This window comes from Poecilia latipinna, unplaced genomic scaffold (genome assembly GCF_001443285.1).
Source record: "Poecilia latipinna isolate Pla-1442-1.1 unplaced genomic scaffold, P_latipinna-1.0 Scaffold1810, whole genome shotgun sequence".
Classification (NCBI taxonomy): Eukaryota; Metazoa; Chordata; class Actinopteri; order Cyprinodontiformes; family Poeciliidae; genus Poecilia; species Poecilia latipinna.
In genome coordinates, this window is record NW_015114426.1 from 54903 (window position 1) to 77482 (window position 22580).

Genomic DNA, 22580 nt, shown 5'->3' on the forward strand with positions numbered 1-22580 from the left:
TCCTTTTTTCATTAATAGACAGGACCTACTTGAGTTAGGTTCTGTCTGACCTCACTCAAATAAAGGTCAGAAGCACCAATAGAACCTTAAAAAAGAATTAATAGATGAAGGACAAGCCATCAATCAAGAAAACTGGTTTATTAAAGTTACATAAACTTTTTTTTTTAAAATCACTTTTACTACCTCATTTAGTGATGCTTTTAAAATAAATTAGGTATACTTACTAGGCTTACTTAATTTTTTTTTTGAGGTAATGCTGTTAGAGATTTTTTGGTATTATCATTTTGTTATTACTTTAGTTCATATTCAGTCTAATGTTAATCAATAGTTAATCAGCATTCAGTCTATAGATTATTGTGATTTTCAGTTTAAAGTGTTCTCTTCCTTATGTGTGTATAAACTGACCTGGAGGCCCCATCTGCCTGTTCGTCTTCCTGTGAAACAGTTATCTGTGTGTTTCCCAGACCTTAAATTACTTTCCACAGGTGCCTCCTTATCAACCGGAATACTCCCTATTTTAGAAACTGTCTTTGTGCAGTAGTATTTTTTGTCTCTGCTGTCTTCCGTACCTAACCTCCCTGTTTTTGCTTGATAATAAAAGACAAGCTGTAACCAAGGGTCTTTAGAACGCTCAAAGAACGGCTCGGAGGAGCAGTTTGCTGAGACTTCTTTTGCAAAAGCTTTGTCATAAAATTCATATACGTTGTCTGTGGTTCTTTTAATGAAGGTTCGAGGAAAATACCCATCAAATGCGTTTGCACTTTTTTTTAAAGTAAGGTGAGCTAATTCGATTTTACAGTGTAGTAGGGGCATGAACAGAATATGGCAAGATGTGAACAGAAATAAAACCAGTAGACCATAGTAGGATCCAATCTAACTGGAGCTGTCATGTTGAGTTCAAGTTGTTTAACCCACATGCAGAACACAAACAGGAGAACAAGTAATCAGATAAATTAAGTTTTATTTTAACAATGATAAAATGTGCAATTGTGTGGTTCTTGTCCTGGAGCTGGGGTCGTCTGTACTTTGACGGAGAAGAGTTTCCGCCAGGGGGAAGTTACTGTGGTCTCCAGGGTTATGGTCTCTTTCTTCAGGGGTTCCTTGAAATGATCCAGGTTCTGGTGAGAGGTTCTGACAGACAGTGTCTTGGTGGTTGATGGAGGAGGATGCGGTGGAGGGCGGACAGGTAAGTTCAGATGATGAAGAGAGTCGAGGAACGATCTGACTGCCAGCTGAGAGTCCAGGAACTGTAATTGATTTTTCTGCGGAGGTGAAAAGGGACTCGGACAACCAGTGGGTAAAAATCCAAGGCGTCACGAGGAAACACCTGAAGGAGAAGTAGAATCAGGAAACTTAGAGAACTGGCACAGATGGGCGCAGAGAACCATTACTGGCAAACACTCAGGACTACGAGCACTTCGACGCATGACGAGCACTTCGACGCATGACGAGCACTTCGACGCATGAAGTGCGTTCCTCAGTATATGAGGAACGGACTATCACTTCGACGCATGAGTGTGGATGATGAGGTGATTACCGGTAATCACAGGTGTGCTTATGCCAGTCAGCAGGCACGCCCTCCAGGTAGAGCAGCTTCTAGGCACCATCTAGTGGATGAAGAGGGAAGCAGCAGACAACAGAAAATCCCCACAAAGAGCCAAACACCGGTTCCCAACAGGAGCAAAGGAAATCTTGATGAAACGGGAACATTACAGAAAAAAAATAGGAAAACCAGAAGTAGTACATCAAAAAAAAAATTAATATTGTGCAAAAGTGTAATATTTCTTGCAACTTCAAGGTGTGACACCATGAGTTTCCATTAATGACCTTTTTCACAGTATTCTACTTTTCTGAAACACTTTTCATTATCTGTATATCATAATAATCAAAATTACAAGAAACAAACTCTTGGAAGACACTGCAAGCTGAGTAACAACCATGTGATTATTCTAATATGAGTTTCGTGTTCTGAGGTGACTGGCAAGAAATATTGCACTTTTACACAATATTCTAATTTTCTGAGATGCATTAGTATATCAATGAAGATATCAATGAAAATAACAATCAATGAAAAATAATACTGTCCGTCATCCTGTCTGTCACCATGAGATGATGACAGACACAGAAGGAGTGTGATTAACTTCAGACTGACTCCAAATCTCCATGGCAGCACAGTTGTTTGCTCTGTTGTCCGGGACCAAGAAAGTTTTGGGTTCAAGGTCTGTCTGCGAGGAGTTGATTCTTTTCCGTTTTAATCCCAATTTGTACAACAAATGTTTCTCACCTTCTGGTTTCACCCTCCTATAAAACTGATGTGTGACAACACTTCCAGCTCACTTCAACCCACATATGAACAGTTTAAGCTCCAAAGCAGATTTGCTGACTAATTTAGTGACTCATTTACCAACTGGGACTTTAGCATGTTTATTATTTTTTATATTATTATTTATAAGCTGAAACCTTGGAAGTGTTTTTAAAGAAATACAGACTCCTCATTCATTCCTCAGCATCTGAAAAAGTGGATCATATAAAACAAAAAACAAATAAGAAAACAGCGTCATAAAACTTATGGGATATCTGGCAAATAGTTACTGTTAGGCGAACCAGCCAGAGCTGAAGGTTTGAGGCTGTTCTTTAAAAAAGGGGCAGTCTGTCCCCTGCTGTTTGCAACTTAGAACTGGAGGGCTACAATTCAAATTCACATAATAGTATAATCTCAAAGGAAAGACTTGTCGAGCAAAATGCTTATGAGAGGAGCAAAAATGATAAGAACAGAAGATCATGGAGCTGAATGGGAGGAGAAGCTGCATACCTTTAGCTTTGTATAGGTGGTGTTTGTCTACAGGGAGCAGCTGCTCCTCAAAGTAATGTCCAGGAATATGAGGAAATAAAGGAGACTGCAGGAAGATGAAAAGAGGGCAGTGAGGACAGCAACAAGAGAAACAGTTTTCTCTCAGTCTTTATTTAACAACTTTATTTAACCCCATTCTCTCACCCTGCTGTAAAGGAGGGGAACTGTGGGAAGTCCTGGGCCAGGCAGAGCCTCAGCTGTCGCTGTCACTCAATTACCAGATTGACTCGGAAAGAGGGGGGTGACCTAAGATGAACGGAATGGAATCTGGAGTCCTCTGGGAGAGGCGGGGAGACGAGTGAGAGAGAAGGTGGGACTGGAAAAAGATGTGTTGATCAAAATATTTGATTAGTGTGAGTGTGTGCATGCATGGGTTGTTTGTCGTGTCTGTGCCTGTGTTGCCCCGCGATGGACTGGTGACCTGTCCAGAGTGACTTCACCCGTTGACCACTTGGTCCTCACGACCCCACCAGGGATAAGCATGTATGATAATGGATGGACGGATGGAAGTGCACTAAGCATTTTTCAAAGTTAGCAAAAGTGCTAAGCTAAAAATTAGCACATTAGCAGATGAGCAAAAGTGTGCCCACTACCCCTGATAGGTACCTTTACCTTTTTTTTTGCAGTCCAATGCAAAAGTATTCACACCTGTGAACTAGTGTTGCCATCTCTTTATTTTATGGCTGTACTCAAGTACTGAAAAACTGATCAGTTTTATTATTTTAAATTTATGTCATCAGACAGCCAAAAGTAAGTTCTGTACAAATTCTGGTATTAAAGACCATGAAACTGTTTTTGAATGAGGATTGAGATAGTAATCAGACCCAGGATAAAATGTATGTATTTAACGTAGTTCTTCAAGGAACAAAACACCAGGAACAACAGGTGAGCTATGAGAACTGGACACAGACTCAGTAAGCTACAACAATGACAAGGACCCAGCAAGGAAACAAAGACACAGGCAAGGTTAAATACATAGGGAATAATCAGGGGAACGAGAGACAGGTGGAAATAATAAGGGGTAAGACACAACAGTATGGAAACTAAATTAATTAATGAATACACAAAACCGACATCCTTACAAATATCAAAAAATATATAAGGATTTAGGAGCCATGTTTGGAGGCTGGTCCTAGACTAAATTTACCACGGGAGCTAGGGTTGTGGTGTTTTTTCATGGGGAGAACTTAAGAAAGAATGAAACAAAAAACAGGTCAATAGTTCATCATTTAATGTATAAGTGAACCAAAGAGCCACTATGGGCTGCAGGTCTGTGTCTGCTGCATTTTTGTTAGCATGTTTTTCCTTCACTCTTATAGCTTGATAAGAAGTCAGGTTATCCGAACTGCCAAACCACATTGATAAAATAATAGTGAAATAATATTGACCACATAACATAGTACTTATAAAATATATCAGCATTTTTCCTACACAGAGAGCCCTAACAAACTTTTTAAGTGTACGACAAATCAACAGTTTCTCTTCACAATATTTCTATACTGTTACTCTATTAGTATGATTTGCATTGGTTCAATACAGGTCATGACATTTAACAGCCAATACGGGACGATTCCGTATTTTTATGGAAGAAGGTTTTTATTTTTATCTAAGATTTTTATTCTTCTCTATTGTTTGTCAATAAGCAAAGAAGGAAAATTGCTAAACTGAGATAAAATGTGTGGCGCAGCTGAATGAGAGCACAACACTCCTCAGGTTGCAGAGGTTGTAGAAACAAGAGTAAGTCAGCAGCAGTGTGGACAGCAAAACAGGGAGATGGACGTGTCAACAGAGCTGGAATTGGTTGAGGGGTGAAGAATCTGTGCCTCCAGAGAGGTGATAATCCCTCCATATTTTGGTAAATCTATACGAGTGGGCGCATCCTCCAGTTCCTGCACAGCACATGAAATCTAGAGTCCAACTTTAAGGAGATGCTCAGTTGACAATAAGCTCCAGCTGTCTGAAGCTTGCCCTGTGTTTCCTCTTTTTGTTTTTTTTAAAATAAATGTCAGTGGGCTTATCTGCCATCTAAGAATGGAGAGGTGGTAGAGGGTTACACACAAGGGGGGAATAGATTGTAGCAGGGCACAATCTAAAGTTGGACTTGATTGGCCAGCTCTGATGAGGAGGGCTTCTCTGGCCCAATCCTGATCATTTTTAGTAAAATGATATGTGGAACAGAGGGTACTTATGGAGTGGGAGAAAGAAAGGCACAGTGCCACCTGAACTGCGTGGAGGGAAAGGTTTCCTTTATTGTTGCCTGTTGTCTCTACAAGTGCTTGATCAGCCAAACCAAGAACCATGGTAAGAACCTGAAGACAGAAGGAGATATGCAAAGATTTTTATCCTCAAGGATTTATCTTGAAGGCATTAAAACAAGAAACCAGAAGATGGAAATGATAATTTCAAGAAGACTGGTTTTAGCAAATTTTAGGACGTCAAGTCTTTTTTTTTTCTGGAGAGTGGCTGGATTTACACACCAGTTGGGTTTTCAGATTTTGGGATTACTGAAATTCTTTTGAGTTTTATTTGAGGCGCACACTTGCTGCAAACAAAGATCCTCTGAGTGCACAACTATTCCTGCAACTTCTCTTTAAAGGTTAAGTCTCTGTAACTCTTGATAGCTCTTTATATATAATCTGCTTTTGTTTCCTGTAGTAGCTGAACTACATAAAATCATCATTTATACAGGAGGGAGCCATGAGAAGATAAAAGCGCACAGCTGAGTAAAGAGAGAAGATGTGCTCTCTTTCTAATTTTGGACAGTCACCTTGAGAAAATCCCTTTCAAATCCTCATCCAAGTCTCACCTTAAAAATAGCTCAAAGTGAACTGATGGCTAGGCTCGTATGATCATCTGAAAGTTTTTTTTAAAATGCTTTCAGGAAAATCGAAGAATAAGTCACTGGCTGCTAGAAAAGTTGGCAATTTAGTTTTCACACTAAATTGAGGTGAGTTATACATTTGTAAAGTATCTTTCCTGGAGCTGTACAAGTACCAAACAGATCCCAGTTTGATATTATCGACCTATTTGATGCAAATAAAATGTAAAACAAGCTAAGAAGGTACTCAAGTAAGCTCCAAGCTTTAGAATGTTTAAACAAAGCTAGCATGCTCACATATCCCTCTGGAGATGAAGAATAGCAGGTCTGAAGTTGCATGGCGTTCCACTTGAAGAGCCAACACTGACGAGCTGAGCCAACTGCGGCAGGATTAGAGTTGACGTCTTGTTATAGAAAGTTATTTCCAGAAACATCCTGCTCCTTGGTCACTAATCGTTCCAACACTGGCTTTTTTGTGGTGCATCTTTACAACTCACTCAGCTCACTGAAAAATCTAAAGGCATATGTTTTTGAAACCACATACCTTCCTATAGCTTTATGCATAGAACTGATTTGATCCATTCCTTTAGGAGGGGGAATGATTATAAAACAGACAAGTTCATTGATTTCTAGAGACTCACAAGTTTGAATTAAAATGTATAAATATGCAGGGTTATGTACAATATATGTATGTATAAATTTACTGATGTGTAGTTAAGTATCCTTAAGAAATATAAAAAGAAATTATTTGCAGCCATAGACAAGCCCATGGCTGATTCTGGATGTTTGGCCTATCTTTCTGGGACAATATCTAGAGCCTGTATAAACTGTTAGGTTTTCTTTTACTGCCCTTGTTTTTATAGTGCAACTGTAGTTTGATCCATTTCCAAAGATAATATTAGCGTGCTTCTTACGTTCTAAAAATGGTTCAAGTGTCTGCTTGCAGAATTTTGATATCTTTTTTATTGCTTTTTGCTGGGATTTTTTTTTACTCTAGATGCCTTTATTTCACAGTCAGTCAACAGGAAAGTGGGTTGTGAGGGAAGTGAAAGACATGTGGCAAAGGTCAACAGACCGGGTATCAAACCCATGACAGCCACATAGAGGACTGAGGCTACATCGATTGGGTACTCTAACCAGCATCACCACCATATAAACTATAGAATTTTTAAAATTATTGTTTCTTTCTCTTTGCAGTAAGCCAAAATGCAATGACTCAACTTACTGTATAATAATGTTATAACTACTTTGATACCACTCAAAACACATAATAACAAGTTTTTTACTCCTTTCCCTCTTCTCTCCGGCTTCGTACGATCTTCCAAGCCTACTGATGCCCAAACTGACGCCCGCTCCTTCCTGACCGAGGAGATGATTTCAGGTCTGGTACAGTTGTGTAAATTTTGTCAGTTTTCCAGAATAACCTGTTGATTTGAACCATCAGAAGTAAAAAAAAATGTACTTTATGCTGTGCTTCCAGAGAGACGGGGCCAAAAAAAACTAACATTGCAGCAAATGCATCTTGTCTGAATTTCAATCTTCTCTTCCTGTTGGTCAGAGTTCAAGGCCGCCTTCGACATGTTCGACACAGACGGTGGCGGTGACATCAGCACCAAGGAGCTGGGCACTGTGATGAGGATGCTGGGCCAGAATCCATCTAGAGAGGAGCTGGATGCCATCATTGAGGAGGTGGATGAAGATGGTATGGAATCTGTTGTACTTTGGTTTTACGCCCAAAAATCCAAACAGTGATACATGACTGCTCAGACGGCGGTGTCATGCATGGTTTAGATGTTTTCCTGCTCCTACACATCTTATCAGAAGTGTTGGATGAACTGCTCAGGATGTGATAGGCTCCTGAGCAGTTCTGATCATATAGATCAGAAATGATGAACAAAGGAGAATTTTCAGACTTGAAAATTCTGCTAAAACTGGAGTTGGACACATTTGATATGGCCCCCTGTATCTCAGAAAATAGACTTTAAAATTATTCTGTTAGTTTGTAAATCACTGAATGGCTTAGGACCACAATACACTGAAGATCTGTTTTTATTGTATCGACCTTCCAGAGCTCTCAGGTCTTCTGGTTCTGGTTCTGCTTTGCATCCCCAGAATCAGAACCAGAAGACCTGAGAGCTCTGGAAGGTCTCAGGTCCTTTCAGACCTGAGACCTTCTTGTACATCTTTGTACCATCAAAGACGTACAATTAAAATGATAAATACTGTTACAAAGCACACGCAGCTGCATGAGTTAGTGTAACAGGCTGCAAATGGTTGAACTTGACACGCAAAAAGAAAAGCCTCCGAGCAATCATCTTTCCAGTCTGTGTGCAACGTGGAGCTCACTGTGCCTCTCCAAGTAAGAAATCAAGAGGGTGGTGCTGGGAGGAATGTGTCCGTGTTCCTGGTCATGATGGTGCAGCAGCTAAAGGAAGACCAGGCCGGAAAGAGTGAAGAGGAGCTTTCAGAATGTTTCCGCATGTTCCGTTCTGGTTCTGCTTTGCATCCCCAGAACCAGAACCAAACATCAAGAAGCAGCTTTCAGCTTCTACGCACCTCAAATCTGGAACAAACATCCAGAAAACTGCAAAACAGCCGAAACAATGAGTTTCTTTAAATCAAGGTTAAAATCAAACCAGTTTAGAGTTGCTTTTGAACCAAAGCAAATGGGACATTGACAAGCATATATGATGTGTGTTGATGAAGATAATAATAATGGCACTCATCAAAATTTAATATTTGTTACTGGTTTTCTCAATTGGTGACTGTATGGTAATTTTATGACTTTATATTTTTTGTTTGTTTGTTTTTATAACTTTGAAATGTGCCATACAAATAAACTTGATTTGTTGATTGATATATAGGTAGATTCCAAGGGAGGCATTTGATTGGTTGGAGGGGGTGATCCATGCACACTGATAAAAAAAAAAAATTTGAAGTAATTTGTCTATTGTACTTTGAGCAAGTTTTCCATTGTTTTATATTTATTTTATGTAGGGAGTTTCCTGTGTTTTGTTTAGTTGGGGGTGAGAGTTAGCTGAAGTTGCCCCCCTGGTGTCTCACTGACTCCATGTCTTCTCAGGCAGTGGTACTATCGACTTTGAGGAGTTCCTGGTCATGATGGTGCAGCAGCTAAAGGAAGACCAGGCCGGAAAGAGTGAAGAGGAGCTTTCAGAATGTTTCCGCATTTTCGACAAGTATGACTCTCCCTAAGCTAAACATTGCATTCAGTATTTTAAACCCTAAGGTCCACCAGACTTAAATATAAGCATGCTAAATACTGAGGAATGAAGAAATAACACATCTTATTTGCCAACTGAAGTTTCTGCAGAGTTCAGAGAGTTAATACAGTTAGACTTAACTTGTTTGAATGAATCGTTCTAATGTGATGGAAGAAAGTTTTCATCTCACTCATAGACTGCAAACATTTCATACATATTTTGTTGTTTGAAGTAAATCACCTTTTTGACAATGTTGCTGTTACACTGAGATTCAAAATAGTTCACGAACTTTGCTCCTTGGATATAAAAATCATGATATAGAAATTTCCTGACCTTTAAAGACACGTGTAAATTGTTTGCTTATGTGGTGATATGAAAAAAATAAATAAATAAGAAGATGATAGTTTAACACATTTTCTCTGTGTCCTTGAAGGAACGGAGACGGCTTCATTGACCGGGAAGAATTTGGAGATATCCTCCACATGACTGGAGAGCAGGTTGCAGAGGAAGACATTGATGAAATGTTTGGCGAATCAGACTCAAACAAAGACGGAAAAATTGATTTTGATGGTAAGATTGTTAACATTTTCAAATGGAAAATTGCATTACTAGATTGGGCCTTTGTTTCTTTTTTTAAACTGAACAGAAAAATGGAACTGAAAATAAAAGATTTGAAACTTAAAAATAATGTGCAGCTGAAAAAAAATTATTAAATTAAATTTTAAATTATACACATCAAAACTTGTCATTGTAAAAAAACAACTTTGAATACTTATGAGGTAACAAAGGATTGAATATTTTTGTAAAACAAGATATTGAGGTACTCTTACAAACAAACACAGCTTTATTAAGAAATCATGTATGACCGAGTGAAGCTGAAAAAAAGTCTAGTGAATGTGGGTAGCATGCATAATAATAATACACCAAATGTATTTCAACAAAAAATGTGAAACCAATGCAATAAATATTCATAATTCATACTTCTATCGACACAATGTGTGGGTTGTAAATGATGGGCTGAACATAACATAAAGCTGCTTAATTGCTCCCTGCATGGTCTGAATATCTGTGCTGGTATGGATAATGGACACTCTGATCTCTTCCCTTTCCTTCCAGAGTTTCTCAAGATGATGGAGAACGTCCAGTGATGAGCCCAGCTCTGCATTCCTTCCTCAGAAATCAAATAAACCCCTCAAAGAAGAAACTAAATGCTACAAATATGGATAGTTAACAAAATGTATAACCCAGTTGAATTAAACATCTCCACGCTTCTCCCCCTCAGTCAGCGCTTCCTCTCTTTCTTCTCATGTAAAACTCAGAGTGTTGTTAAAGATTTCTATAAATATACATTCAGACCATTAAAGACGAAGACGCTTTTTTACGCCGGCCCCTCAGCTGTCCTGTTGGCAGCTGCCGTGTCTCCAGAAATGCAACACCAGCTGGCTTCAACCCCCCACTTTCATCCTGCTCACCATCAGACCAGAGTCTCTTCCACGCCATGAGCTCTGCTCTATGAATAAACCAAGCTTCTTCCTTACTCTGATGCTTATTTTCCTCATTTTTCAAAAATCCATACCATACAGGTGACTTGGCAGGTTTTAGCGTCTTCCTACCTTTCCCACCATCACTAGCTCTATTTCCATTTTGCTAATGTCAAAACAACATAATTTCATAATTGCAGCATTTCCATAAAATAAGAAATACAGTTAAAATCACGTGAATAAGTTTGCTTGCACCATAAGTCATTAAAAAAAATGCCGCACCATCCTCCTACTCCCACTCCTGTTTTCTTTGTCTTTTTTGGCACTAGCCACATCCAGTTGCTGATCATGTGACTGGTGTGATGCGAAAAAGGTGTTTCAGTTTAAATACACTACTATCGAAACAACTGTAAAACCACCTCATCCTAGAGCAAAAACATTTTATTGAAAAATTGCAGTGTTTCTATGAAGCAAATTTAATTTTTGTAATTCCAATTCGCACAGTTTTAAGCTAAATGGAAACACAGATGCTGGGACGTTTAGACCTGATCCCAACTCTCTATGTAACCTCCAGAAGATATGACTGTAGCTGGTCTCACGAAGTCACACGAAATTCAAGCCCTTTCTACTTTGTCACCACTTTCAACTCAATCAAAGCCTCCCTGCTGCACAATTACCTTGAGGTAAATTAAGGTAATTGTTGTATAATTATTTAATACCTCTGAGGCGTCATATCTGATTACAATAAAATCTGATGACTTTGGCTCACAAGCAGGTCTCCCAACAAGGAGACCAAGGTCTCAGCCGCTATCAGAGGCATAAAACAGGCAGTCACAACGCAGATGAGTCAACGCTGGTCTTCCTCGGGGTTTATAGCCTGCAACCCCCCCCACCCCCAACTGCCTCTTAAAAACCCTCCCCTGCCATCTCTTCTGCCCAACTTCTCAATATCCTCCTGTTCTGAATGTGAAGTCGCCCCCCACCTCCCAGGAACTGAAGCCAAACTTGGACCATCAGGTTGGGTTTCTCAAGCCTTGGATGTAACGGGTGGGAGGCTCTGCCTCTCTGCACCCCTGTTCAGCTGAAAATCTATCAGCTATTCATGGCACAGTGAAGGAGGGGTCATAGCCGGGGAGATGGGTCCCCAGCCCCTGCACACGTTGAAGGCTCATCATCACAAAACCAACAACCCACTTCAGTCAATTGAAGACCTCCACCTCCCTTGTCAACCCTTATGTGTTTACAAGGCCTGACCGGAAACCCCAGCTGATCAGAGCTCTGTTATTTTATCGTCATCACATTAAACCTGTTGCCAAGATTATCAGGATCCACAAGTTTAAAATACAAAGCGCTGTCACTGTTCTAATAGCATCCCTTCAGTTTGTCTTTGCTCCATCAGCTCTTATCAGCGTCATGCTGGGATATGATCCCTCCACGATCCCTCTTGCGTCTCCTCAGATTCTGACTCTCCTCTGTTTTCCCACGATTTCAGAATTAATCAAAAGGCCTCCTTTGTTCCGAGCTGCGTCGCTTCATGTACCTAGAGCGTCAGTCTCCAAGGTGTGATTGGCCTGGCCCTGGCCCCCCAGAACCCTAAAAGTTCAGGATACTAAATCTGGAATCCTGTGAGATGCAGTGGGTGGGGCCTGGCCGCCCCCGTTTAAAGTGTGTCTGAACCTTGTCTTGATGTCTAGTCTCTCTGTTGGGGTGCACACGGATTGACCACTCCTTTTCTTTTCACGTTGGATAATTGGGGGGGAAAGCATAATCCACAAACATGGTAAGAGACATTTATTGCGTAAATTACCATTCTACGGTGTTCAGTGTTTATTAGTGAACCAGGCATTTAGTTAGCCATGAGTCATATTAAAGTTCTGTAGTAATGATGGAATAATTAAAAAAGATCCTTTGGCTGAGATGTTGAGATGCAACTGTTTTCTTTTGGCTTCCAGTAGATGTTTACCTGCTCTTTTGATTATTTTTGCACTTTTTGCACCTATAATTTTTAATTTGCTAATTTGGATAATCTGCGCAATGTTTTGATCAACTTCTTAAAATACGGATTGATTTTGGTCTTAACAGGTTAGTCTCCTGCAAATACTCCTAATGCTGAGCATTGCATGCTGGTGAGGAGCAGGATGGAGTGTCAGCTGAGAAAGTGCAGATTCTGCTTAGGAGTCAGATTCCAGGGGATTGGATGTCTCCGGGCCATATACAGGGAGTGTAATGTGTTGAGCCTGAAATAGCTGGACTAATTTTCAACAAGCTCCATAAAGTCCTTTTGAGACTGGGGCATTTATGATGCACCATGTGACCCATAGGAGCAACAATGTCAAACATAACCTGAAATAAATCCCTCAAACTGATGAAAGCTTAAATTTCATCTCTACAGCAGTGTTTTACCTCAAGAATTCTTACTTTTCACTACAACTCTACACAAATGGTTCCTATTGTTTGTATTTTAAGCATTTTTTTTCTATCAATCAATTATCTGGTGTCAAAAAAATGATTGATAAGTTGTCAGAGCAGACTCTGACAGTCCCCTCCACTGCTGTGGACTGAAGAACAATTCAGCTGAACACAGATTTATAGAGTCCAATAATGAAGTCTGGAGTGAAGTGACCCCTGTTTTCTTGCAGACTGACGCACAACAAGAGGCCCGCTCCTACCTGAGCGAGGAAATGCTGGCTGGTGAGTACACTGATAAAACAGACTGCTAGAAATTAGTCAAAAAAAAAAAAAAAAAAAAAAAAAAAAAAACAAGTGTGACAATTTGGATCATTGTTTAAATGAGTTAGATTCCACCAAATTGTTGCAATAATGCCTGTTTAACAAAAATAAGTCTAGAATCAGTTACTCATCAAAACAAACATCCATCCATTTTCTTTACACCCTCGTCCCTCAGTGGGGTCGGGAGGGTTGCTGGTGCTATCTCCAGCTATCGTTCCGGGTGAAAGGGGGGGTACACCCTGGACAGCTTGCCAGTCAGTCGCAGGGCAACACAGAGACAAACAACCAAGCATACACACACTCACACCTAGGGGCAATTTGGAGAGGCCAATTAACCTGATAGTCATGTTTTTGGACTGTGGGGGGAAACCGGAGTACCACACATGTTTGAGAAAACCCAAAACTCCACGCAGAAAGACCGTGGCCGGGAACCGAACCCAAAACCTTCTTGCTGCAAGGCAACAGCTCTACCTGTGCCTGTGCTACTGTGCAGCCCCTCAAAACAAACAAAAGAAAAAATTAAGAATTTGAGCATAAAACCTCAGTGAAATAGTGATATGTTTTCAAAGTCAATTCAAGCTAGGTGAGATGTAAACCTCGACAGTCACAGTTTTGATGTGCTGTTTTCTGGAAACAACTAACTGTCTCAGGGGTTAAGGAAGCTCTGCTAGCAATCGAATTAGCATTAGCACTTTGGCCAGATTCAAACTTCACACTTCCTCCAACACAAACCTTCTCTACCACAAATCTATAGCAGTTCCTTATGTTTTTACAATGTTTAAGATGTTGTCCCATCAAAAAGTTTAGGTGGGATTTTTTTTTTTTTTTTTTTTTACCAAAAGAAAGTAGCTAATGTTGTTCAAATAGCTGATGTTTTAATAAACTACAAAATCTCTCTTCATTATTGATTACTACACACAAAGTACAGAAGTAGCCCATTGTGCATAAAATTTCAAGGTAGACAAATGGGGAGGGGCTTTTGCCCGTTTAATTGAACACAAAAACAGCAATTAATCAATATGTTTCAATAGCAACATGTAATGTTTCTGATAAATAAATAAAAAAAACATATAATTCTCTGACATCATCATGTCCAACCTTGATGATGTAATGCTTAGAAGTTATAATCACACAACCTAATGAATGTCTATTAGCCAAATTCTGCGCCCAGCTCCAACAATTTGTTCATATTTATTACATCCAGAGTTCAAAGCCGCCTTTGACCTGTTCGACACCGACGGTGGCGGTGATATCAGCACCAAGGAGTTGGGTACCGTGATGAGGATGCTGGGCCAGAACCCGACAAGAGAAGAGTTGGATGAAATCATCGAGGAGGTCGATGAGGATGGTGAGCAAAACGCGCAATTGTTTTACTTTTACGCACAAAAGCGATGCACTGCCATCATTAATCACTTGGCAAACAGATAAATAGAAGTTAATAAATGTTTTGATGTGGGTGTTTCTAAATTGCAGCTTGACTCTGTTATGCATCATTGAATAATTTATTTTTTTTTTTAATATTTGGCTAATTTGGAATTCGGGAGTGTTCAGACGTAGTCCAACAGAGCTCGCAACATCTAACCAGTCATTTCGGGGTTTTACCCCTTTTTTTCCCTTTGTTTTTGTTTTGCTAACCTTCAGGCAGCGGTAGCATCGACTTCGAGGAGTTCTTGGTCATGATGGTGAGGCTGCTCAAGGAGGACGAGGCCGGCAAGAGCGAGGAAGAGTTGGCAGAATGTTTCCGTGTGTTCGACAAGTGCGTCCACTGCGGCTGGAGTCTGGATTAGAGACTGTTATGAAGATGCATTCTGTTTTATGCTTAGGATTCCGTATTTTCTCGTTCTTGCCTCCAGGAACGGTGATGGATACATCGACAGAGATGAGTTCGCACTGATCATCCGCAGCAGCGGGGAAACCATCACAGACGATGAAATTGATGAGCTGTTGAAGGACGGAGACAAGAACTCCGATGGCATGCTGGACTTTGACGGTAAGTGGTTGATGGGAGAGATACATAAACATGACATATGACATATTCCTTGTGGAGAAGTTGATCTTGATCTTTGAACAATAGATCAATTAATACTACTACTACTACTACTACTACTACTACTACTACTGCTACTAATAATAATAATAATAATTATTAATAATAATAATAATAATAATAATAATAATAATAAACTGCCTAGAGATGTTTTTGTTCTTTTACATCAGTTTGAAGTTTGCAAGATTAACTTTCCGCTCCAGTCCATTGACTTTATGACTTGATTTACAGAGTCTTGCTTCACTATAAAAACTAATGGTTAAAAATAACACAATTTGGGGTACACATAACTGCTATTTTTGGTTTGGTAATAAAATAACCAATCTGGGTTGTCTTGGTAACACACTTGTGGCTAGAACATGGCAGTTGGTTGAACAAAACATTGCAAAAAGTGAAATCTAAGTTAGATTACACATCTTAGATCAAAGGGGTTTATGCTTGCTTCTTTTCTCGCAAGATACATTTTCTCACTTGGAGATTTTAGGCCAGGCCATTTCCCTTTATTTAAGTGTTTTGGTCCTTCCTTATGTCAGTAAGATATATATTATATTATTGTCAATGAAACAGTAGAAAACATGAAAAATAAATGATTTGTGAATGGGTTCAGTCTTTATCTGCTGGTACATGAAGCAACGTAGAAGCACAAACAAGAATGAAGTAATACAAAACAGAGATATTGAACCAATATTGAATTAATACAGCTAAAACAAATGTTAATGTTGAATCACAAGTGGAAGTGGGCATAAATGTAGCTTCTTAGCCTGTTCTAGCTACGTAGCGGAAACACAGAATCTGGGTTAAATGAATAAACTTGCAGCTTTTGGACTTTTCAACTGTTGCTGATCCTGTTGGGTAAAAATTCCTGTCTCTTTTTTCCAGAATTCCTCAAGATGATGGAGAATGTGCAGTAAAACAAATAGGACTCAATGGACATTCCTCCAACCTCCTGTGAAAAATCCCTTTCTGAATAAATCTGCACCACGCTCTAACCTTACCTCTATTTCAGTGACTCACAAAAAAAAAAAAAAAAAGAAGCACTCAAAGACATATTGTCCACCTGGTTCACTGCCTCCTTCTCCATCCTTGCAGACATCCTCAACAGACAGCTAGGACACCTCGCTTTGGAGTGAGGGTCGCTAGCTGAGCTACATGACTTGCTGATAGACGCAGACAGTTTGCCATATTTGCTGTGCTGATGCTGCGAATGGACAGCATGGCTGCAGTGAGGAGATCGTCTTCAAACACCATCTGCATGCATGGCGAGCCCCCCCTCCTCTCTCCTCTCTGCTGGTGAAGCTGTGATCTAGATCTAGTCTAGAGAAATAGGCAGCCTGTTACCTGCTGCATAGACCAAGGAATTCAAACACTTTACTGTACAAAGAAGTAACTTGCTTGAACAGAATAAATGAACTAACACACATGCTCACTGGTAGTTGGTCTGTCATATTTATGGTCTGTGTAAAAAAAAAATTGTTTTGAGGAATTTAAATAAAATCTTTTTTTTTTCTTTACTTTTGTCAATTTCAGAATTTGTGCTCATCCCAGCGTACACCGGCTGAAAAAAATTAAACGGTGTCGTGAGTGTAGAAGTTCAGGTTCAGTGTTTGTTAATTGAGTTATTGTCCATAATTCCTGGCTGTGACCAGGCAGGTTAATCTCAGACTACTTTGAACTCTTTAAGCATAGAAATAGTACTTTTTCAATGGCACTTTTCAAAGAATAGGTCAGCAGAAACATCTTTTACACTAAAGTCTGTTTTTTTCCTGTTTGAATGGAAACCAGCACTGAATAACATTAAATATAATCTGTTATGTTGTTCCCTAAACCCTGAGTGTCCCAAACACTGACAATAAAAGTCTGTCCAAGTTGTGGTTCGGAACACTTCAATTACACTACAAAACCCACATTTAGTATATTTTTTCCCAAACAGAGGTGTACGTCTTCTGGTTGGAGGAATTTCACACAGGAACTGATAGAAATTCCCAAAAGTCTTGGGAGTTATTTGGCAAACAGACCTTTTGGTCAGTTGTGGTTTTAATCGTGTCACCTGCAAAGATCTGAACTCTTTTGTATTTTTTTGTCTTTCCTGGGAATCATATTAAGCCCCACAACAGTATGGGGATACATTAGCACCAAAATATGTGTCTAAGGTGTGCATGCATCATCTGTGTGCCACACCTAATGTGGTATGCTGACCTACAGCAATAATAAATGAGCATGAGTCTTCATTTAGAACTGTTGTAGGTCAGCATACCACATAATATGGAGCACATAGACAAATCAGTACAGATATACAGACTGCACGGAAACATATTTTTGGCTTTAATGGAACCCTAAACATGGCTCCTATCAACTCCTGTCTTGGGAACCAGTGTTAAGAGTACTGACTGTGTGGCTATGTCCAACTGGTACCTTTGTACATAGATTGGCCATTTATAAAAGTAAATAAAAAGAACAAGTAATTTACTTTATTCAAACTGTTTCAGAAAATCTTATAATCTTTGGCATTGCGTATTGATCTATGATGCTAAGCCACTGAGAAAGAGAGGAAGTCAAGTTGAACAAATAAAAAAAAAAACAGACTCATGCAATATTTAACTTTTATATTTTTTAAAAAATTAACGAATATTGTAATCAGATGTATCAGCAGTATGTGTCCACATGTATGTCTGTTAAGAGCCATAATTGGCTTCGTCGAAAGCTTTCCTTGCTCTCTTCAGCTCCTCGTTCATGGTCAGCAAATCTTTGACGCGGGCAAATTTTCTGGGATCTTTGCGGATCAGAAAAACGATGTCTTCCACCTGGACGCGGCCCTGCCGCCCGATGGACATGGCTTTGTGGGTCATCTCCGTGATGAACTCGATCACCAGGTCCTCCAGGATGTCCACCGACTCTGTATACGGGTTCTGGTCGTCACCGAAGCCGTACATCATGCAGCGGAGCTCCTTAGAGAAGAGCCTTTTTCTTCTACCGTGGCCAGCGGCGTCCACCCCGCCGGAGCCGTCCTCCTGCTCCTCCTCGAAGCCAGGCTCGTCCTCCTCCTCCGCCATTACTCTAGAAATAAAGACAAATATAATTAAAGTCAATTAAACTTTATAAAAGCGTAACAAAAAAGACAACTCTTACATAGCTGCCTTGTTCAACTGAAACGCAAGACAACAGCACGGAGAGCGTCTGAATTACTACTTCCTGTTTGTATAATCACAGGCTACTTGTAAACAGATTATCAGTGCACTATCGCCACCTGTCGGACTGGAGTGCAGCAGGACATAAACTTGGAAAAATCTTTGAGTTTTGCAACTGGTATAGCGTTGAAATAAATCCATCCATTCATTTTCTTGCACCCTTGTCCCTAGTGAGGTCGAGAGGGGTGCTGGTGCCTATCTCCAGGGAGACATTTCGGGCGAGAGGCGGGGTACACCCTGGACAGGTCGCCAGCGTTGAATAATTTAAATAATTTTAACATAGTAGGGAATCAGTATCTGAATCTAGAGGCAATCAGAATCCAGAGACAGTAAATAGGTTAATAGGGTAGGAATTGCTTTTATTGTATCTGAAATACAACAAATTCTCGAATCAAAGAAGGGGTAAAGTATCTGTTTATACTGGTGACTTGATTCCCATCTTTATTAGCTTTAATGTGGGTAGAAAACATTAAGTTTTAGTCTGTTGCTCACTCTCTGTCAAGGCAGGATGTTATAATAGAAATTCTATAGATATTGTACAACAAAACTCTGGGTCACATTACAGAAAAGAACAAATAAATGAATATGAAATCAATAAAATAATTAATTAAAAATAGATTGTCCATAAACAAGGTTGGAGAACACTTTAAAATCTATGTTTAAAGTGAAATCAGTTTGAACAGCCAGTGTCTTGAGCTGTGACATAAATAGTGGGAGAAAATCTATATTCCTAATGTTTGGAGGAAGTGAGTTTCAGAGCCGAGGAGGCCAGTGTAAGTTTCATAAAGAGGAACACTACAGTTTAGTTGAACTACTTCATAGTTGTTCAGCTGAACAACTTCATATGTTTCCATTCTGGTTCACATTCCAGTTCAGAAGGTGGCGGTAATGCACACCTTTGCACACTGTTTGCCAAGCGCCATTTAATATAAGAAGAAGAAAAAGGAAAACGAGAAAAAAACAACACAGACATGTAGTCGCACAACAGATGGTAAGTGCTGTTGAGCTGTTACTTTAAGGTTTTTAACCTGCTGTCGGCGTGTATAATTTGTGAGCACATGTTGCTTTAATAGAGCCTAACTAAGTACTAAAGCATTCAGTCTGTCTAACAGCTGTTAACACAAACCACGATAAAAATGAGTTGGAAAATGAACTGGATCCGCATCATTTACACGATGGCGCATCCTCGGGATGTCCCGCTCTGTTCCAGAGCGAGCGCGTCGTACACATAATATTGATTTTATGGTTAATGTAAATACAAGATTGGCATTTAAAAACCAACATCAGAATGATTCCTGAAGGCAGTGAATCGACGGTCCATCTTTGGGTTGTGATTTAAGAAGCAAATTATCTCTGAATATGCCTTCAGAATATGTGTCCATCTGTCTTTCCAGTTTGTTACCAGCGCACGCCGGAATTGCTAAATCTCATAGTTAAGGTCTAACTTCGAGAACTGGTTCACTCTGAGAGGAATTCGTCCTCTACCGCTCAACTTCTTTTTTTTTTTTTTTTTTTTTGGCCGGCTCATGCGCCGGTGGACTGTTAAGGAGTGGGTCTGCCGTGATTGACAGACAGCTGGCGCTATCATCACTAACTCTGAACTTTCAGTATTACTTCACTCTTTTCCCCTCATTTTCTCCAAACCCAGGTTGTCCCGGTTACAGCGAACAGTTATGGGTGGGTCCAGAGTTTGTTTGAAGATGGTGGTCTGTCTTCATTAGCGGTTCCGTATGGCGTGGCCGGTCCAGTTTCTCTTCCGGGGCCTTCGCACTGTCGGATTGGTTCTCCTCTACTATGTCTTCTCCATAGGCATCACCTTCTATAACAAATGGCTGATGAAAGTAAGAACCTCCATGCAACTTGTGTTTGTTGTTGCTAGACTGGTAACTTATCTTCCATTTTATTTGGATAAAAACTGAGAAGTAAGTAAACGAAGCCACCATATATTGAGTCTTAAACAATAAATAAAATGAATCTGCATATAAAGAGATCAAATAACATGCAAAAGTACAAATATATTTAGAAAGAGGAAGCAAAACTATGCAAGTTAGGCCAGGGCAGGCCAACGAAGGTGCCATTTGGTATTTGAAAATAATTTCAAATACTGAGAAGGTAGTAGTAATTTACCAGGGGTAAAGCACAATCCACATACAGAGGCCTTAGTCTGACCGTCTAACTACACTTAAATAAAGCCCGCTAGAGACAATAAAACCTTTTTAAAAGATATCCTTTGAAGCTGTTTTTATTTGCAAAATGTGTTACCTGAATGCATCTTGTTATTTTTTCCGGGGGGGCAGGGGGTGTTCCAACTTTTGAGCTGCTACTGTTGTATTTTACTCTAAATTTGAACATGGTCTTACATGATAAGCTCATCTTTGAGAGACAGCAGGCGCAAATCGTGACACCGCACCTACTAATGGCACTTCCGGTGGCAGGTGTCATTATGCGCCACAAGTGCCACTGTTTTCAGGGCTAGTTGCGGCCCTGCTGTCATCTTTTAAGCTCCAAAATGAGTGTTTGTGAAAAATGGCCTAAAAATCCCCTGAATCTGTATATTTCCAAAAAATAAAAATAAAAAAAATAACCATCATGTAGGATCTTTGGCATTTCTCAGGGACTGGGAGGCATTGTAGTTTATTCCATCTGCTTCTGTTTTCCTCAGGGCTTCCACTATCCCTTGTTCATGACGCTGGTTCATCTTGGCGTCAATTTCTGTCTGTCAGCTCTGGCGCGGCGGGCTATGCAGTGCTGGACAGGGAAACCCCGCATCATTCTGACTTGGGAAGACTACCTCCGTAAAGTGGCTCCAACAGGCAAGCTCCTGTTACTTTTGGACTCTGAAATGTTTTGACAGTCAATTCTTAGAGCCAGGGGTTGAAGGTCAGGCCTTATCATGTTTGCTGATTTTTTCCCCCCTCTTCAATAATCTTTTGACTAAAATTTAAATTGATAAGTTTCATCACACATTTAAACATGGAAGTATCAGCTGATGTGAAACCGATCACATCTACCTGAGCAAAGGTCTGAAAATCAGTGGCTGTTCCCTTTTCTCTGCTGTGATAGAGGATTGACTGACAGACCCGCCCACTTGGTCACGTCGTGCGCAGTTAACAAGTCACCCCACTGTCACCAACTTAACATCTTTGTCGCTATATTTAACAACGTTTCTTGCAAAACAAATCAGTAATGGCCAAAATCGACATGGGCAGGTCTGGCTTTTTAAAAACGCAGCCTTATGCATTTTTCAGGCACACAGTGTAGTTTTATCTCTGGGTCAAGTAACCGTTACCTTCAGCTGGTATACAAATGCTGACTTAAAAGAAATTTGACAGCGTAATTTGACGCCTGGAAGTTTCCTTCCGTCTCTTTAAGAAACTGCTTCTCTTTTCGACTCTCTGCCGTCATCATATCAACTCTGCCGTCATCATATCAATGCTTCTCATTATGCCGTTTACAACCATTCTCAGTCCATCACCACTCAGTGATGGACTGAGAAGTAGTTCATATGACGAGCTCAGGAGACTTATAGTGCATTTATTAGAAAATCATGTTCTATTCATGTATATTCCCTCTATGTCCAGTGTAATAATATCGGTTTCGTGGCCATGCATACTGTATGTACATGAAGTGCATTTGACTTGTAACTGTAAGTAGTGAACATGTTCATCTTCTCTGCAGCCTTGGCAACAGCACTGGATATAGGACTTTCCAACTGGAGCTTCCTCTTCATCACCATTAGTTTGTAAGTTAAAGGAGAAGAGCATCACAGCTTTGTCACCTGAACTGTTGCAATGTCCCATCCTGATCTCTGTTTCTTTACGGCTGAAGGTACACCATGACCAAGTCCTCAGCAGTGCTGTTCATTCTCTTTTTCTCTCTCGTGTTCAAACTAGAGGAGCCGGTGAGCAAAGATTATTTGAATTTGAAACAGATTCAAATTATTTTGACCATAAGTGGCTTAAAATAAACAAAGAATAATGACTTTTAACAAGAGGAAAAGTTTTTTATTCTTTATCTCTTTTGTACTGTCTGTAAGTAGCCGCACAAATATAATAAGTAAATGGTGTGACAGTTGGGTTGTTTAGGGCTGATTTTGTTCCACTAATGTATCAACTTGTGGAATGAAATCACTGGATGACAAAAGTTTTCAGTCTGGTACTAATGTACCAACCTGAAGCAAAATGTATGGAGCTAAATTGGGACCACATAGTTTGTACCAAAAAAAAAGACAAAATTGAAACTGAAAT

At 39.9% G+C, this 22580-nt stretch overlaps 4 protein-coding genes and 1 long non-coding RNA gene across 5 annotated transcripts in view; 3 read left to right on the forward strand and 2 right to left on the reverse strand.

Annotated features, from left to right (window-relative positions):
• Window positions 1-1105: 1105 nt before the first annotated feature.
• On the reverse strand, window positions 1106-2210 carry LOC106934455 (uncharacterized). The gene is made up of 2 exons (XR_001421701.1): window positions 1538-2210; window positions 1106-1327 (listed from the first exon to the last, which is right to left on the reverse strand). It is a non-coding gene; the product is annotated as an uncharacterized LOC106934455 (long non-coding RNA).
• A 2825-nt stretch (window positions 2211-5035) lies between these two features.
• tnnc2.1 (troponin C2, fast skeletal type, tandem duplicate 1) lies at window positions 5036-10427 on the forward strand. Its single transcript, XM_015014372.1, has 6 exons — window positions 5036-5152; window positions 6996-7050; window positions 7228-7371; window positions 8752-8866; window positions 9324-9460; window positions 10007-10427. The coding sequence occupies exons 1-6, from the start codon at window positions 5150-5152 to the stop codon at window positions 10036-10038; spliced, it is 486 nt and encodes a 161-aa protein (XP_014869858.1). The 5' UTR covers window positions 5036-5149; the 3' UTR covers window positions 10039-10427.
• A 1614-nt stretch (window positions 10428-12041) lies between these two features.
• tnnc2.2 (troponin C2, fast skeletal type, tandem duplicate 2) lies at window positions 12042-16179 on the forward strand. The gene is made up of 6 exons (XM_015014383.1): window positions 12042-12151; window positions 13011-13062; window positions 14306-14449; window positions 14743-14857; window positions 14955-15091; window positions 16028-16179. The coding sequence occupies exons 1-6, from the start codon at window positions 12149-12151 to the stop codon at window positions 16057-16059; spliced, it is 483 nt and encodes a 160-aa protein (XP_014869869.1). The 5' UTR covers window positions 12042-12148; the 3' UTR covers window positions 16060-16179.
• Window positions 16180-17525: 1346 nt separating this feature from the next.
• Window positions 17526-18381, reverse strand: taf13 (TATA-box binding protein associated factor 13). Its single transcript, XM_015014384.1, has 2 exons — window positions 18275-18381; window positions 17526-18202 (listed from the first exon to the last, which is right to left on the reverse strand). Exon 2 carries the CDS (start codon window positions 18196-18198, stop codon window positions 17821-17823), a length of 378 nt encoding a protein of 125 aa, XP_014869870.1. The 5' UTR covers window positions 18199-18202; window positions 18275-18381; the 3' UTR covers window positions 17526-17820.
• An 844-nt stretch (window positions 18382-19225) lies between these two features.
• Window positions 19226-22580, forward strand: part of slc35h1 (solute carrier family 35 member H1) — an 11078-nt gene continuing 7723 nt past the window's right edge. The window contains exons 1-5 of the mRNA XM_015014382.1: window positions 19226-19324; window positions 19982-20174; window positions 20996-21146; window positions 22012-22075; window positions 22162-22234. Of these exons, the coding sequence (XP_014869868.1) occupies window positions 20064-20174; window positions 20996-21146; window positions 22012-22075; window positions 22162-22234 (399 nt within the window). The 5' untranslated portion in view covers window positions 19226-19324; window positions 19982-20063. The remainder of the gene's footprint in view (window positions 19325-19981; window positions 20175-20995; window positions 21147-22011; window positions 22076-22161; window positions 22235-22580) is intronic.

What these genes read in the sequence shown, in the direction of transcription:
- taf13 (XM_015014384.1), bottom strand. Translation starts at nt 18,198, where the DNA reads ATGGCGGAGGAGGAGGACGAGCCTGGCTTCGAGGAGGAGCAGGAGGAC.
- tnnc2.1 (XM_015014372.1), top strand. An exon ending in TGTTTCCGCATTTTCGACAA is followed by an intron (nt 8,867 to 9,323) that starts GTATGACTCTCC and finishes GTGTCCTTGAAG; the next exon opens with GAACGGAGACGGCTTCATTG. An exon ending in CGGAAAAATTGATTTTGATG is followed by an intron (nt 9,461 to 10,006) that starts GTAAGATTGTTA and finishes CTTTCCTTCCAG; the next exon opens with AGTTTCTCAAGATGATGGAG.
- tnnc2.2 (XM_015014383.1), top strand. An exon ending in GAGCGAGGAAATGCTGGCTG is followed by an intron (nt 13,063 to 14,305) that starts GTGAGTACACTG and finishes TATTACATCCAG; the next exon opens with AGTTCAAAGCCGCCTTTGAC. An exon ending in TGGCATGCTGGACTTTGACG is followed by an intron (nt 15,092 to 16,027) that starts GTAAGTGGTTGA and finishes TCTTTTTTCCAG; the next exon opens with AATTCCTCAAGATGATGGAG.